Here is a 19,203-nt window from a genome sequence, read left to right on the forward strand (position 1 = left end):
TTTTTCTAATATCTTTGATATTATCAAACTCGAAATACACTGAAACTATTTCAAGGACATCATCTTCAGTAACATGAAATGGATTTATGAAAAATCTTAGAACGGGTTCTAATGCTGCAAAATCTTCAAATTTAGAAAGAAAAACTCTTCTCTTAGCTTATCTATAATTTCTGTGCAGTTAAATTTTCATTATTCAAATTTAAACTATCACCAGTATATTTTATATTTGGGAAATGCGATAATGATTTTTTCAATAAATGGGATTTCAACAACACTAACTGCCACTTGAATGTATTTACCCATTTAAGGTTTCCCTCGTATTTTTAAATTTAATTCATTCAACTTTGCCGTTTAATCTGCCAGAAATCCGAGGTCGATTAGACAATTCTTATTTTCTAATTGCTGGTAAAATTCGCCTCTAGATGGAATAAATTTCTTTATTTGTGGCAAAAGCATGATAAACCGCTTAAGTATTTTCCCTTTGCTTAGCCACCTCACTTCAGTATGTACAAGAAGATTTGAACGTCCTCATCTTCTAAAAGTAATTTAAACAATCTGTGTTGCATGGCCCCCGATCTTATGGAATTAAAAATTTTTGTTACTATCGTAAATACGAGTTGAAAACCAATTGTTTTTACGCATAACATTTCCTAATGTATGAGGCATTGATAAGAAATAAATTTCGGGAATAAGGAACTCTGTCTACATAAGGCATAAAATCCTTTTTTCTTATTTTATATACTTTTTAAAAGTAGAAAAGATATCTTCTGCTTTGGTGCTTCCCTTTAATTGCAGAACTTTAGGGCATTCTTCTTCTGTTGTAAAATCAGAAAATACGATCTTCATGCAAATTGCTAATTGCGATATATTTGTTACGTCTGTCGATTCATCCATCTGCAGCGAAAGGAAGATACAATATTCCATATCATTTGCTAATTCTGCCTCCAAATTCTCCGCAATTACTTCAATTCTTCTAGAAACAGTTCGTGCTGGTAATCACAACGTGTTTATGGCTGAAACTATTTCCTTTTTATTTTTACATTCTTCAAAAACTGAATCATAAGCTTTCAACCTGACATCTTTCACTAATTCTCCATCTGTAAATGGTTTTCTATTCTTAGCTAGCAAACGCCATATTTTATATGACGCGGGCGTTGCTGTGTTAAGTTTGTTGCAAAGGTTTAGTAAAAAAAACTTTGCTGGTTAGTTATTAAAGATTTTAAAGAAATATTTTTTTTTGCTTCTAATTTTAGAGTTCACATTGGATAGTCACTATCAAAAATGGTATGAACGGTCCTCAATGTCGTTCAATATTACTTTTCTTAGAAATCGCACCACTACTATTGCAAAACAAACAACTACACTTCCCTTTGCAATCAACGAAACAATATAGATATTCCCATTCATCGTCAAAATAATATCCATGAAGGGTTTTGAAAAGAAAAGAATTATTTCGGATTACTTAGTAGTTTTAAATGCACGGTCTACGCGTGGTCTATTCGAAATACGATCACACACTAACAAAAAATACGTGTGTGTTATTAGATACGCTCAAGGTTAGCAAACTGCTAATCTATGCACAATCCTAAAATTAGTCCAGCGAGGGCCTACCCCTGGCATAGACTGTTATCTCGATAAAAAGACAGAAATTTTCATTTGGCAACGATAAGATTCAGAGGGTTCACATTACTGATTTAGCGTGAGTAAAGCGTTCTGCACTTCCTTGCAATCATTCTGTTTAGCGATGACCAAAAATATCTTTAAAATGAGGTAAGTTTAGTGTAATAGATAAGTCGTTGATAAAAATCAACAAAAGTAAGGGACCCAAATTCGATCCTTGAGGTACTTCTCGCGTAGCATCAAAATTTTTAGGCTTATATCAGCTGCATTCAACATAGAGTTGCCTGCTATTGAGATATGATTCTATTCAACTTAGCAAATCAATATACAGGGAGTCAAAATTAAACCAAAATTCAACCACTTGAACGTAATACTATTTGATAAAAAATCAAAGGAAAAGAATAACCAGTGGCGTAGTTAGAGAGCGAAACTACGCCATCTTTGAGTACAATTCTTGTAAGGAACTGGTCGAGTTTTAGCACAGAACATTGCAATATTTAAAAAAGATTTGAGAAATGTAAGATTTTATCTCACCATAACTTTATTTTAAAAATATGCAATCACATCAGTGATTGAAAAGGAGTAGAAATTATTGAATAAATATTTGACTGATAGAAAAGGAAAATAGTTTTCTTTCTTTGCATTCTACAGATTCACTTTGTTCTATAACTGATCCGCCATTGTTTAATAAATTTCGTGTCATATGTTAATCTACAAAAATGTACAGCGATTTAAAAATAAAACTACATTTTCAAAGAATTACAATAATTTTTACACAGTGCAAAATGCGAAATCGGTATTAGCCTGATCCTAATCTTTTCATTATTTTTTTATGATGTTTTACCCTGGGACATTTCTCACTAGGAACGAGTCATTCACGTCAATGTTATCTTTGTGCGAAAATCAATAAAATCAGTTTCAGTCAGGCTCTGAAGAAGCCAAAATGATGATTGGCGAAACGTCAGCAATTTCGACTCAGCAGAAACCGACGAAGGAGGAATCCAGAAGTTTTGTAAAAAGTTTCAGTAATTGTTTTTTTCATTCATTTTTTTCATGAAGTTTTACTTTAGGACACTGCATCTCTTGAAAGACTCATTTGCCACCAAATTTAACTAACAACTTTTCTATTTTTGATTTAATTTTATTTCTTTGACATCCTATATATCGAGAAGCTAAACTTTCACCTTATATCTTTTAAAATATAGCACACTGAGCCCACGACAGCTTTTATTCCAAAACTCCAAACTTTTGACGGTTCTCATTTTAAATGCAGCGTTGCCACTTTTTCCCAAAATCCCCAAGTTTTACTATTTTCATCCGAAAGTGATCTATAAATGTTACAATGTAAAGATAATAGTTCAACACTATCGCTCGTTTCTACGTTCTGACGCATTCAAACGCAACTGCGTGACGTACTACTGACAAGATCATTATAATAGTGAAATGAAGGTGATCGCCGGCCAAGAATAAACGTAATCATGTTAGAAATCCATTAGGTTTTATTGTTGCGACCGAGAGTGTAGCTAGGGATCGCGATCGACCCCGCGCATAACGTTTGTTCCAATAGAGATGTTCCTGTGCTGAAAGGGAAGGGGCAATAACGGCTAATCCGAAGGAAACCAGCCAACTCCCGATGGCTATGCGGTCGGTCATATGCAAGTTTCCATATTATCAATTTAATTTATTAATTATTTATTTATTTAAGGTAAATTAAATTACTGTATTGAGAGTTTTACTCAATTTATTAATGAAATGAAATTTTGTTTGAGAAGAACGCTACTAAAATATTTAATTGTAATAATAATAATAACAATGGCATATTTAATAATTAAATTTTGTGCAAGCGTTCTTCTAAAATACAATTTCATTGCAATAATAACTCTTAATACAGTTGACTGTGATTTAATTTACCTGAAATACATATTTGTTTTCGTTTATTAATTAAAGCAATTATTTTATTATACCTGAAAGTCCCTTTGGTCCATGCATATGATCTCTTCAGGGTATTGGCGGTATTCTACGCTCCCTACCCTCCGCAGCAACCCACTCCCACAGCTTGTTTTACTGTTTCATTAGTTATGGTTTCTACGAGGGTGTAGCATATTATTTTTTGTCATTTTTTGTAATTTCTTTACTCCACAATAGAGAATTAAGCTGAGAAATCACTGTTCGCCTACTTAATTAAAAATTCTAGAGCATTTTTACCGCTGAGGTTGTGCGAGATATTTAAAAGATGGGAATTTTTTTATCACACAGTGACCCAGGTCAGTTAAAAGCGCAAAGTCTCGGTACACAACATCAATATGTTATTATTTTGTAAAATTTTTCAAAACGGTTTGTGTAGTACTCCGAAATATAATTAATCAATTGATAAAAATAATTTAAATTTATTATTAGCGCATAGTGAAAATCGTTTAATTATGAATAGTAGCTATTTATTTAATAGTATAAATGATATAGATGATATTTATCATTAGTGAGTATTGTGAATAGTAGTTTTTATTTAATAAGTGAGTTTATTTATTATTTTCGGATAAATAAATATTCAGTTCCGTTAAACCTCAAACAATTGAAACTGATTTAAAAATATAATATTTTGAAAACAAGTTTAGCCACTGCGGTTTGAGAGTGATAGCATATTTTCTACCATTAACGTCACATGACACTCAATTCATGTATTCGCGCTACTTTGCAAAAAAACTTACAAATGTCTGCTGCATCTTGCAGGTCCGTACATTTTAAAAATACTTAAAATCAATATCTCTATTTGGTTTGCTTTAGTTACCAAATTGATGAAATTATTATCATATTGGGCAGTAGGTGCAAAGGAATTGTTTAATTATTGTCTTATAATTGTTGAGTCACAGCATCACAAACCTCCTGCGATGCCCATAGTGCTATGCTCCTCCGAAAACATAAAATCTCTTTTTTGTTGATGCGAAAGTTTTGACTCTTAATAAATCATATGCTCAGAACATTATTCGAATATTTGCGGTAATTATAAAATGGAATTAGGTTATCATAATTTAAACATTCAATCTATGTCAAAGCTTATTGTTTATATTTAACTCAACAACCCAGAGTTTCTTGCTATACGCGTCCCTTATCTTTTATAACTATTTTATTTTTTTTAAACTAAATTTATAACATGTCTCCTTCTTTCTTCTTTACTGCTATCCTACTGTCTAAATAAATACATATCACTTCCGCCTTGTATATTTTGTGATTTCTGATGATTCCCGCGCACTCTTCTGAGGATGTTGATTCCTTTGGTAAATTGTGGGTTATCTAGATAAGTAAATAAATAAATACCGAGGCTACTGAAAGAGCTACACAAATATTAAATATAACTCAGCAGCATTCATGCTCAAACTGTTCGTCAAATTTATGAGCCGGGAACCGACATTTTTTTTATGAATTCGTCGTACGGAATGGAGTCTGGGCAGCGATCGGCATCGACTTAGCTGTCGATTCGTTAGGCTCGTGCTCTCTTAGTCGTAGTAGGCCGCGGGCGAAACGGTCGCCGATCGTGGGAACGCGAACATAACTTCGTTTCTTCCACCAAACGGACACACCAAAACAAAAACGAAACGATACCGCTGCGATTCAGCGAGCCCGATGCGAACCTTGCCGCGTTGCCAGATTTACGCACTTGCCGAAATTCGCTTGTCGATGATTCGAAAAATTTCCGTTAGGGTTCGTTTGCTGATCGACCGTTGGTGTCTCCCGCATCACATGCTACAGTTTTAATGTTCCATAACGGAAAAGAGCTCTCGATGGCTTTACACTTTAATAACACCTCAGGAGTTAATGGAGAACTTAAAATCAGGAGCCCAGGTGTAGCCGACATGGAACACTTTGAAAAGGAGTCCTAAGCGAATCCAGAAGTAGGTCGAGAGTCAACTATTATCTAGCATCTATCAAAAGTGAGCGCCAAGGCTTGATAAAGTGCGAATAAATGCATGACGCCTTCCCATAGGAAATATACATCCTTTTCTATGAGCAACAAGCACGAAGTTTTTTGATGCACGCAATTTTGGAATGGAAGCTGCATAAAATCATATTAGATTTGAAAAAAAATAATGAATAGGTTCCGGTTTGATGTTTGACGATATGTTGTAGGTTCTTTCTGTATAACAAATTATATTAATAATTAATTAAAATATAATAGAATATATCTAATTAATATAAAAATGTCATTCTTCGATTATCAACTAATCAAAAATTTTAATAAATAATAAAAGACATAAAAAAATCACAGTTAAAACATACGCATATAGAGCTCAATTCTGAGATCAACAAACTCTTTGATATTTGACGTTTGCGAGCATTCATGCCTCGGAATTCCAAAAAACTTTCCTGGTATTTAGCAGTCTCTACCTACATTTTCCAATAAACATTTAAAAGATATGTCGGCATCTATTTTGCAAGCATAAATTGCAAACTTTCTCGAATGCTATAGAATCCAGTAACTTTCTTATTATCTTGGAAGTAGAATAAGTGGTATTGGAAAAATTTAATATAACAAATAAACTAATTAAGGTTCGTATGCCTATCGCATGTTGATGTCTCTGAATATTGACCCTATTTATATTTCAGTGAGGTTTAAATAATATATTAATTATGTTTTTCGCGTGCTTTAATACGATTCGACTTTTGATTCAAGTTTTTATGATTTTTGTAAAATGGCAAACCCATTTTCGTCTGCACGTATTCCATGGAACGATTTTTTGAATCCGGAATGCCTTGGCAACACCGCGATCGACGTTTGCGCCCTCCTCCCGCCCCACCGCGCCCCGCCGCCGCCCGCGTTTATTCTTATTTACATCGGGCGGCGAATTTATCTCTGCCGTTGTCGCGGTTTCTTTTATTTATGTTTGGTCAACTGTTTATCTGCCTATTTCGCGGTGCGGTTCTTTTTCGTCTCTTTTTTTCCTGGCAGTTTGCCCAATCGGCTCCGTACACACAGGGTGTGACGAATAATCTCAAAGTCGAGTGACGCGCGATCTGCGTTGTACGGCTGTTTATGACGCCAGCTCGTATTTACCAGTGTTCTGCGTAGAAATATTTTAAGAAGCAATGGTGTGTGGCGTTTACGATGAACCTTGATCCTACCCATCAATCCATTGCTTTATACCGTGCAACAACGAGTATTAGTTGCAATATGAATAAAAGTTTGACACTTCCAAACAAATTTATTGAAAGGACTTTTCCAAAATTTTGACTTAATTGACTGGATACTTGTTACATGATGTTTTCAATACCTCAAATGCCCCAAATTCATAAAAGCAAGAACAAAAACTGTTAAAAGGTGTCCGTTTATTTGTACGCAGAGAAAAATATCGTCAGTTATTACACCATCGGCCGACAAAACATAAATATAGTCAAAGGAGTACTTGGTATTCGCATTTCTATAGCACTCGGTAGATTTACCTGCTAAGGTCTGCAAGAAACAACGACTAAGATAAAAGTAGAAAAATCCTGAAAAAACTGCGGAACCCACGAAGCCTGTACATCTTTGAGCAATAAAGTAACCACACACATAATCGAGATATTCAGCCACTGGGAGAACTACATCTTGCAATTATACAAACGAAAAGGCGATGGACTAGAAGACAGTCAGATCTCAGGTGAAAGTTATCCAAGCAACAAAACAAATCCAATCAGGAAAGGCATCAAGTGATTGTGTTCGGTAACTGCTGATGAGTTCATTTTATGCTTTTGGTGGTAAATGGTGAGATAGTTTTGCAACTCTGTAAACAAGAGAATTGACACTAATGGTTTTGAGGGCCGCATGGTGATGTGACAATCCATTAACCATTAATTTTATTTGATATCGAGGCCTTAACCATCGTCAGTTCAATACGTTTTTTAATGAAATATCAGCCGGATATGACGACGTAATATGTTATTGTGAAGTCAGATGGCTAAACAAAGTGGAGAAATGAGATAGAGTGATCCAAGCATTTAGCATTTCTGGTCGACTTTACAGATAATTTAAATGATTTAAAGTTGAAACTTCAAAAACAAGAACAAGTAAATGATTTGTACAGTTATTTGAAAGCGTTTCAGAACAAAAACCGCCCGTGGGAGACGCAGATGCTGTCTGGTAACAGTTATCATTTCACCACACTCTCTGGTTGTGAAAATATTGCTATTTTTTTCAAAGAAACTTCCACAGGCTACTGTAATACTTTTTACAAAACTTCTGGATTCCTACTGCATCGGTTTCAATTACAGTCAAGCTCTGAAGAAGCCAACAGGATGATTGCCGAAACGTCAGCAAGTTCGACTCGCCAAAAACCGACGCAGAAGTTTTGTAAAAAGAAAATATTGCTTATGCTCAATATACGTCGGAACAATTTTCGAAGAGATTTAATGATTTCAAAACTATAGAAGACTATATCAATTTATTTGCTATTCCCACAAAAAGTTATGTGCAACATACTCCAATACCCTTCCAAATAAAGTTCTATTCAATAATGAAAGTTAATAAACGAAAATATCGTACAATATAGACTGACTGAGATAATTTACAAAATCCAAACTCAAGTGTCATTACAGTGTCCTATTATTATCGTTAATTATAAACACTACTATAAGACACTAATTTTAAAAGTGGTCCGCGAACGTATTTGTCAAAGGTTGCACATTTCTGCTTTACAATAATCAACAACTTGTGCGATCCGCAGCTGCTGCAGGACGGTCTGAACAGATTAATCTAATGACTTCGTAATTGAATTATTCAAAAAACATAAAAATAGAAAAAGCTTACTGTTTGACTCGTCTCCCGGACAGCAGCAACGCGTGTCTATGAAGGTCACGTCGCGGAGCTCATAATTATTTCGGCCTGGACGCGCTCGATCGCTAATCCTGCAGCCCCAAAGAAAAACGAAACTTTTGGCGAATAGCGGCGGGTGCCGCCATTGTATGCAAATGAAAAAATTGGAATTTTATTGTTCGGTAACGAGCTCGGTAGCGTCGGCAGTCGAATAACGATATCGCGAGGGCGTTAATATCCTGCGAATCTGATTCTGCAGGTAGAATATCGTCGCTACAACTTTTTAAGAGCGCACTTTCGATTTTTATTGACTAAGAGTTTCTTTATTTTATACAAGGTGTTTCACAAAAATAATCATAATTCCCAAAACCTAAATTTAACGTTAATATTAACACACTATTACTGCTAGACAATACAGAGTTTGTCATATATTTATTTATATATTTTTGAATTCTCCGGTCAAAATTAATGTTTCAGGTTTTGGCCACTTAAACCTCAAGGTTTTTTAAAGCGAGACTTCCTGTAACATATTTTATAATCCAATTATAAAAAAAATAGCTCTATATACCGGTTGTCCAAAAATTTGTTCTAATTTAAGACGAATTTGTGGCTATAAACTGACTTGTTTAAATTGAACACCATATTTTTGAAACTAATTCCTCAAATAGAAGATATAGTTTTTGACGTTAACAAAAGCTAGATAAATATGATATTTAAAAATAGCAGGTAATCTACTTAAAATTAGTACCATAAATAGTTAAGTCCTTAAGTCCCAAAAATTAACTTTCAAGTAAAAAAAAAAACAATGAAAAAACGCAAGTAAATAGAAATAAAAATAAATTTCAACTTTTCTAATTTTAAACCTAAAGAACAAAGTCAAATTCGTAAGATTGCCACTTTAATTTTTTAACTGATTGGAAAGTAATAGTTGTTTAATTTTTTCAATACAAGAAATTTATATAATTTATAATAATAAAGTATAGAGCTACTATTCGTCGCTTTCTCTGGTATTTTATTTTTCATACCTTATGACATACGTCTAAATTCCAATATTAGGGTTAAGCTATGGCATGCTTAAAAACAAACGGGTTGCAAAATATTTACAAATTTTACAAATTTGCAGATACTTAAGAAACGGTTTATTATTCACGATATAACAACAACCAACCAAAACTGATCTTAAAATAAAAATAAAGAAAAAAAAATGTCGATATTCTCCAAATATAAACAATAATTTTAACAATTACCAAATTATAGCACTCTAGCAAAATGAGACAAAACTGACAGCACAAAGAAATTACAAGACATTTCTGAATACCAAGTCTTGCAACAAACCCTAATTTAGGTTTTTCTGCAAAATGCAGGAATATTTTAGGTATATGACATCCTACTACCACTTGATAAGCATTTGCTGCATGCTTAACAAATATTGCGTTCCATTTTTATGAATGATGCTTTAGCCATTACATTTCTTATTGAGTTAGTTTATCGTCACCACTGTATCGTAGATGTCGCTTACACAACTTAAATATTTCTGAAGTATAGGGGTCCTTAGAAATAGGCTATACTTTGACCATATCAAAATAATCTTAGAATTTAGAAAGTAAAGATGATGCATTTAACCATTTTGCGACGACCTGTATAATATAAAACTAATTTTCAAAATTAACCATTATTGACTCCTACATATCATAACATATTTCTAACTGCGAACTTCGAAATAGTATATTATTCCACCAATACATTTATATTACGATTATTTTTGAATAATATGTTCCTATATCAAATTTTGGACGCAGCTAAGGAAGATATCGAAGAGAATTTTTTAATATCGAAATTGTACAGAATTGGTCACAACTAATGATTTGCTTAAAGATAGAAAAATGGTGGAAAGCATTTTATTAAAAGGAACACTCTCTATAAAATCACATATTCCAAGAGTAAATTAAATTCCCTTTCGAATCGTTTAGTTGATAATAAAGTAGCTTTTCAAATCCAATGAACTTTCAAATATTAAGTAAATGATTTTCTCGAGAATCTTAGCCTTCAGGAACTTTTGGGCCTTTTGATACCAATTAGATGGGCCACCAGCTCACTGCCCTGAAGAACTAACACAAGAATTATTTAATGACCATTGGATTAAACGTTTGTGGCCATGGAATTGGCCAGCAAGATCGCCCAATCTCAAGCTTTTAGATTATTACTTATGGGTGCAGAGCAAGAAAGAGTTACGTCAATGGACTGTAGGATGCTTTAAATTAATAGATCCATCGTAGATTGATGGATATAGATTTTCATTTTAAGAGCCTAATATTATGTTAGTGAAAATAGTTTTTAAAATGTTTTTCGTAAAACGGTTTTTACAGGTTGTCTTAGTTCTGGCAAATTTTCTCTTGTTCACGTGGTATAACTCAGAATTTGGTTCATTAAAATGTTATCGGGTCGGAAAATGCAATAATATACAAGGTGGTCAATTTAAACTTTCAATGTTCCTGTTACTTTTTCGTAGTAACGGCAACGCCGCAGCGTTAAAAATATGTTAGATCGATAGAGCGTCGCCGCTTATGGAATTAAATAAATTTTCAGAACAATCCAATGTACCGTATCCCGGAACCCTCTAAGGTGCCATCAACAGTGAAATACCCTACATATAGGACGTATTAATAAATCAGTTTTCTCAGATAAAAGCTTTAAAAAATACCGACCTTTTCAAGAACTCCGCTGAACGGTTGAATGTTTGGAGGTGCCAGGCGACTGTTGATCGACAAAGTGTCGTCATTTTGGGTGGTCGTCTCATAACCCGAGCAGATACTCGGGGATCTCGCGAGCTCGCACGGAGACTCGTCCGAGAACAAAGTTTCCGTTCCACTGTCCGTGGTGCAGGCCATAATGGATGTTACATCACTGCACTAATCTACAACAAGAAACCACACATTTAAATGTAATCTTCTTTCCGCGCCACACTTATAAAAACCTTTAGTCACCCGTATATTTATTAATATTATGTTTTTCTACTTCCTTCTGTAAAATACCTAATTATACACCGATCTAGCGGGCGGAAAGTGTCATTTTTCTACGTCAGTTTCTCGTTCCATTAATATTTCCGCAAGAGTTTCGGAGCAATCGGATGTTTCCGGAGATTTTACCGCACGGCTTGAATTTTGACGGTCATGTCAGTGAATGTTGGTTGAATAATAGTCAAAGCACAAATAGTTTTGTAGTTATTTTCTTTTAATTTAGATCTGTAGCTCTAGTCCCTATTGGCAACAAAAAAGTAATCACTTTCCTTATTAATGGTTAATAAATTCCATCATATTTTTCTTCGATTAATTTTTTTTAAACAGCTTTATTGAATAGAAATAAAATCTACATTTACTAATTTTTGTTTTGGTTAGTTTTGAATTAATTTTATTCTTTCACGGAATATTCAGATAAGTCTAATGTAGTCAATCGAATTATTGAAACATTTGGATGCTACATGAGCAGGAATATTTAAACCTCTATTAGTTTTAATTAATTTATTCCTGGGAGGTGGACAACAGTAGGTCTAAGATAGATATATAAATATTTCAAAATCCGCATCTCACTGAAAATAGTCTTTTCACAAGTTACCCAGATTGGGATTAGATATCGCAGGTATGTTGCTTTGGTTTTTTTTTTGTTTAAGAACTTATTTTTGAATTTGTGGGGTATGTGGTAGGTCCTTATATACTAATTTTCCTAATTTCTTCCAATTTTCTCCTGTATATCCTAATAATGCGTCATCGACAAATGTATAAAACTGAGCTTTAAGGTAAACTAAACATGTAAATTGAATAAAGTAGTGGTCCAAGAGCAGAACTTTGTGGTACTCCATTGTTTTCTAATGTCTCGGTTCAAAGCTAACTTATCCGAACATACTGAGTACACCCCTGATTTTAAATAATATAGAATATTCCCTTATGAGTCATATTATGTAATTTTCACAAAATAATATCTAAGCTAACCGTGTCAAAAGTCAAAGTCAAAGGTGCAGAGTACTACTTTTTTGTAGGAAATCATACTGGAATTTATTTGATATTGAATTATTCTCCATAAATTGCGTCATTTTTTCAAGTTTTCAATTATTTTAGAAGGAACACTTACCAGAGAAATTGGCCAATTAACTTTTTATATGCGGTTATACTTAACTTGTTTTTACTTCTTCTGGAAAGATTCCAGTAGTATGTGTCTTATTTATTAATGATACCAGCGATTCCATAATCAAATCTTTTATGTTAACCAAATCCATCATCACTACCAGGTGCAGCCTTTTTTTTTAAGCTTAATACTATTTCAATTACTTTTTTATTATTTGCTAGTTCTAGAAGAGATATTAAATTATCTCATCTTATCTTACTGATGTTATCACTTAACCAAAATTATTGTCATCTGCATCTACATATTGTACAACGGTTGTACTTTCACTGTTTTTTATTGTCCTTGTCCGCTGATTCACACTTTTTACGAAACTATGAATTTTTGCAGATTTTATCATGTGACTTTTAGACTGCCTAAATTTAGAATCAAACTCAAAAATATGTGGGTGATTGATTTTTTATTATAAGCTCTATCTCCTAATTTAACAGTATTTAATAATTTTTATTCAATCCATTTATTTTCTTGCTAAATTTTTACTGAACTTACTAAAATGATAAATTACAGGGTGTTACATTGGAAGAAAATATCAATCTACCAATCAATCAAACTTGTCATAAAATAACCATTTTTCTCTCTTGTTTCTCAATTTCTTCGTAAACAAAGTTGTCAAATAAAAGTTCTTCAAAATTTTATTTAATTTAAAATATTTAACTAATTTATCATTTACTTAAAATAACACATGACACACCTTCAATATTTGAAAATGTTTTTAAAAGATGAACGAGCTCCTTATATACAGGGTGTCCAAATAGTGTGTCAAAGTAAATATATCTCGTTTATTTATTAATTTATTAGAGCAAAATGTTAAATACAAAAGCTATAGATGGGACTAAAAGAAACAATTTAAAATTAGTTTGAAATAAACAAATATGCAGAAAATGAATTATATATTTTTAAATATATGTATATAAATGCATTAGTAGATACTCCCTTTTATACTCAATCACCCGATGTAGAGTTGTTATGGACTAAACCGAGTTTTTTCGGATTTAGTAAAAAATCCCCTGTCATTCATCCTATCCTTGAAGTGAGTTGGAATCGAATATACAGGGTGGGTCAAAATGAAAAATATTAATTTTCGTGAAAAAAATAAATTAAATTAAAAGTATTTTTTGAGCTATACACTTTTTTACGGACAAAAATTCGAAAATTTTTCAGATTCTGAGAAAACATGGCAATAAGCTAAGAAAATAAAAATAAATAGGTAAATTTTTAACTTTATAATAAAAATGTTTCATTCCTTTCCATTAACATAGAAAATCTACCTTTTTATTGAATATTATTGAACTATAAATATCTTTTCAGATCGCGTCTTTTAGTGCAAACGTAACAAATAAATAATTTATTGAAATTTTAATTAATTAATTAATTAAACTTAATTAAAGAGTTCTTTTTTGTTTTGCAGTTTTGATCTTAGTTTTTAAGTGTTTTTTTTAACCATTAGTAATATTAATATTGCATTTTTAATATTATCCCTAGCTGTTTAAATTGTTTTTCCAAAGTTGCGCAGTTCATACCAAACTGAGTCCTTCTGGACATACGTCCTAATAGGCCATCTAAGTGGATAGCCTCGTATTTCATCTGAAAAAGTTGGAAACTCTGAAGCTATTGAGGTCTGGGTGAGTTTGTGGTCTAAAAATCATTACAATAATTTCCGGCAACGCTCCACCAACTTATTAATTTAATAGGAACAGTTAACGAATCGTAGCGGCCGAAGAAGTGATCGTATCACCATCGATGCCACACACATACACACAGACATCGAACCAAGTGTGAGGTCTAGATGCGAATATTTATTATTCGTCGGTACTCTTTTCGCCACAAAGGGGAACCATAAAAGAAACCGTTTGCGTTTTAACGTCGCAGGTTTTCTACGAAGTCGTTCTTTCAGCGGTTCATTCGTTTCTAGATTATCTTAATAACGCGCGTTTCCAAATCGTGACCTCACCGGATGGGTTTAACCTACTTTACTTATTAAGCGGTTTCTATTGTTGCAAACGAAACTTATGAAACGTCATAATTCTAGGCTCACGCCGCGTTGGTTCGTGTAGAACTTGGCAAATTTAAGTAACCTTGGCCGTTCGGGAATTAAAACAGAACGAAAATTAATGCAAACGAAATAAAAAAAAACATTTTAATTTAATTAATTTTACAAACAACTTCTACTGGCTCTGTACTCTCCTTATAAATAAAAGCCCTGATATTTCAGTAAAGCTGGGTATTTGGATTCTTGGACAAGGGAAAGTCACCGCGCAAAGAACGCATTAGACTAGCCTGTGCGCCTCGAGACTCTCGTCTCAAGACTTCTTCTTCTTCTTGTGGTAGCTATCCATCAATGAATATTGGCAACGATCACGGCAAAACTTTTCTCGGTATGGGGTGGCTCCAATCAATGCGTGGGCGTCCAGATTTGTCCAGCCTCTAACGTTTCTAACCCACGGCTATCTTTTTTTATATAGCGAATGATTTGACTAACTCTCTTGATTATAATTGCCCGATCGCTGTTTTTTTACTGCTATTAGCAACGACCGGCAGAATTATTAATCATCAGCTTTCCAATCCACTCGCCAGTGAGTCTTCATCGTTAATTGCTGGATAAGTGGGAATGCCACACCAAAATATTTCTGGTTCCTTCAGATGAGTCTGGTCTTCAGTGATTCCTACCTACGTCCAACTCATAACATGTGATGGGTTGTGTAAAGTGAACTAAATCGAAAGCTCTCATTTCAGGGTAATAAACACCACACACATCCATATTAACAAGACCATTAGATGCATGCGTTGATGTTTGGAATATTTTTCAAAATTTTATAGCTCATTTCTATTTTTTTTTTATTATAGGTTTATATACTAATGAAAAATAAGATTGTGCTTTATCATGACTGAATCCTGATTCATTACTACCATTTAATATCGGTTTTCGACGTCCTTTTGTGGGGAGCTGTACAAGACAAGATTTAGAAAGAAGCATATGCTGCAGAATTTTAGGGTGAGACTTTTGTTAATATTGACTTGTTTTATTGTCACCAAACCAAAATCAAATAACTGTAAATCTGGAAAAGACCAAAATATTAATTTCCACACTTGCTGTGAATGACAAAGTCTCATAAAATATGCGGAAAATTTATTTACTTGGGTATTAATTTCCCTCTTTAAAGTTTTTCAATAATATTACTGAAGATACAATACTCAAAGCCACCCAAGCAGCAGGACTTTTCATGGGTATTATATGCAACTCTAACAAAACCAGTTCTTCTGCATAAATGACGTTGTATAGTACTAATCTCCAACTCGAAATTATTAATCCGTTCAAATGTATTATATATTACGTACTGCAAATTCCAAGCAGTTTAAACTAACTTCTGATGGAGGGCCGTGTATTTTGTGGATATTAATGAAATTTGCAGTGTATGTAACGAGATTATCTAAACAATCATTTCAGCAGATTGGCTCTATTTGAATTACTTGGATCACATTTGTAAAATGTTCTTCAATTAAAAAGTTTTATTTTAAATGAATTCAATTCGTGTATAGTAATAATAATAATAATAATAATAATCTGCGAAACTCATCCAATAGAAGTCTTAATATAGTTAATAAATTGGGCAGTATTTCTTAAAATATACAAAAAAAAATATATTAATCTATTTGTGAAACTATGGAAAATTCCTTTAAAATCGGAAGAGAAAAAAAAAACAAACCCCACTCAGGCATCAACACATTTTAGGAAAATTGTATTTCTAGCAGAGAACCTTTGTACGTTTTTAAAAACGTATTTAAATGTGAATTAGTTAATTTCGGTGACAAATCGTTTAATTTGTTTCTATACCTTACGTTTATAGGATTAAGTTGACGATATACAGCAGATACATCGTCAAATTTTCGAAAGTCTGCAACGCTTGAATACAGCATCTAGAATCACCACCGACAAAAAAAACATCAGTCAAATCACAGCAGTCGAAATTTGACTCATATAGTGGTTTCTTTATTATTAATTAAAAAATGTGACTGTTACTGTATACATTTTTTAGTGCCATGTAGAAAGACATTTCTTAAAACGCCACGAAATCGTAGAGTACTATCAATAACGGAAAGTTTATTGTTATCTAAGTTTATTTCAATATTTTGTTTTAGGAGCTTGATTTCATTTTTGGTTCCAAATATCATTAAATGAGATTTTAAAGGTTTTAGCTTTAAACTATGGGCACAAGAAAGCTAAAAGATCATAGTTTATAACAATACAACAGAGTATCGTCCGCATATGCCTAAACCTTAAAAAAAATTAAAGATTTTAAAATACTAGAAGTGTAGATCAAAGGCAATATCTGACCCAAACCATCGCCCACAGAATAAATCATTCTGACTTTCGGGTGTTATTCTAGTAACAATTATGTAGCTATACATTTGATTATATAGATTTTTTTCAAATATTTCAGAAAGTGTAGGTAATATACTTATTAGGGTTACGTCATCCTTTTCTTTTCCTTTTTTTTGTAATGGAAATTAATTTGCCCCTGGCTGCTAACTTTGCTGTAATATTAATCCTACATGCTACTACTATGTACCTGATTTCTATAAATGTCATTGTTTGCAATTTATGTTTTCTGTAGGTGTAGGTGCTTCATAAATATTTCTTTTCTCCCCTTCTTTTTGTTATTTAAGTAGTCAAACATCGAAATTGCAGCAATAAATCTAGTCCCTATTATCTATTATCCAGTTTTGCAAAACAAAAAATGTGTTTGGGGTGTTGATTTATAAATTAGATATTTTCTATCGAAATTAATTTTTCATAATTTATTTATATAAAAAATGCCGTCTTGTTGTGGATGTCAGTCCAAAACTGGTGTTACCAACAGGTGTGGTTTAAAGCGCGACAACTCGTCTAAATTTGACACATCGTTAGCATTTGTCTCGTTAATCGTGCATAATCTTGAAGATCATTATCCACAGGTGTTAGCAGTTTGTATCATGCATATTTACGATTTTTTTTTAGATAAACAGCGATTTTATTGTGCAAATACGGCCACCGCTTCACACCTGAGGTACATTATTTTTAAACTTTTTAAAATTCCTATCAAACGAACTACAGTAGACGAATATTGAGTTCCACAAACCCGGTTTTCGTTTTAAATGTGCAAATCGAGATTTGTGCTGATGCCGAGCATTTTTACGAAAAATATTAATTGGTAATTTAGGTATGGTCTGTTCATGGATATAAGAAAGTGGGAAAGTGGGATTATCCAAGGATGGTCATTACCATACAATGTAACAAGATTATTACCTAAAGTTTCGGAATTTAAATTCAGGTAAAATTGTGGTCAGAAATAGAAAATAATTTTATACCTACATGTGTTTAATATTCTTTGGTTTGGCTTACTCCTTAGTTCAAGTTTATTAGTAATCATTCTTATTTCGGGTGTGATACAGTGTCTGTTGAATCGTGTGCGAATTATGCAAAATATGTGCGAGTCTAGTGTATCTCAGGAGATGCTCAAGCCCAAATGTCGAAAACACTATTCTATTGAGACTAAGGAAGTTAAAATGGCACATTGACGAAAATTTCAATATCAACTGTATGCAAAATTATGAATAATCCCATTTCAACGAGGAAAAAAGGAGCGATGCTGACATTTTCTCGAGTGTAGATGAAAGTGATGAAGATATAATACAGCGTAAAATTTACCAGTTGTACGAAGAACAAAGCGTGCCTACACCAGTGTTAAATGTGGCAAATGTGACAAAAGGCAAGTTTTAATGGAATCTTTTAGAATTCAGAAATGGCGACTGGAATATCTAGAAAAAATTTGAATTTACAGAGAACAGCAAAGGCCAATTATTTACTTGGATGAAACCTGGTTCGACACTTATGATACCCCGGAAAAGGGTGGGGTTGACTCAACTGATAAGTGTAAAACAAACGCGCTATCAAAAAGAGGTAAAAGAATAACTATTTTGCATGCTGGCTCTAAAGATGGTTGGATTCCAAATGAACTTTCTCTGTCTGCGAAAAATATTAAAGATTCTTCTCTGGATTACCATGAAGACACCACCGCTGATTTATTTGAAAGTTGGTTTAAAAACAAACTATTTCCAAACATTCCTCTTAATAGCGTAATTGTAATGGACAATGCAAGTTATCACAGTAGACAGTTGACTAAAACCCCTTCCTCATGTGACACAAAAGCAACAATGCAAAACTATATGTATAATAATGACATTTATTTTCACGAAGATTATACCAAAAAGCAATTAATTGAGGTTCTACAAAGCTTGAACCTACAAAAGGAATACGTCTGTGATAATTATGCAAAAAATCTAGGGCATACAGTTTTAAGGCTTCCACCTTAACACTGTATATTTAATCCCATTGAACATGTTTGGCACCAACTGAAATCTGCACAAAATCTGAACAAATAATAATAATAATAATAATAATTAGAACAGGCGATGATAGCGATAGTGATACTGATATATTATGTGAATAATTTTAAGTCATTTAAGTAGGTAATAAAAATAATTTGAAATTTTATTTTAGATTTAAACATAAATACATACATACATAAATAAATATTGTTTAGTATCTATCCTAACAACACCCCAAATAATTAAATTCTAAGCAAAGT

The 19,203-nt window shown here is 32.9% G+C and overlaps 2 protein-coding genes across 3 annotated transcripts in view; one reads left to right on the top strand and one right to left on the bottom strand.

The window, feature by feature from the left end:
* LOC132702233 (ionotropic receptor 25a) overlaps positions 1-19,203 on the top strand; it is a 102,788-nt gene that overhangs the window by 61,744 nt on the left and 21,841 nt on the right. The gene's annotated exons all lie outside the window — the stretch shown is intronic.
* Positions 1-19,203, bottom strand: part of LOC132702234 (leucine zipper putative tumor suppressor 2 homolog) — a 134,604-nt gene that overhangs the window by 28,303 nt on the left and 87,098 nt on the right. The window contains exon 2 of the mRNA XM_060670749.1: positions 11,107-11,315. Within this exon, the coding sequence (XP_060526732.1) occupies positions 11,107-11,289 (183 nt within the window). The 5' untranslated portion in view covers positions 11,290-11,315. The remainder of the gene's footprint in view (positions 1-11,106; positions 11,316-19,203) is intronic.

Source organism: Cylas formicarius, unplaced genomic scaffold (assembly GCF_029955315.1).
Source record: "Cylas formicarius isolate icCylForm1 unplaced genomic scaffold, icCylForm1.1 PGA_scaffold_5__7_contigs__length_24384050, whole genome shotgun sequence".
Taxonomy (NCBI): domain Eukaryota; kingdom Metazoa; phylum Arthropoda; class Insecta; order Coleoptera; family Brentidae; genus Cylas; species Cylas formicarius.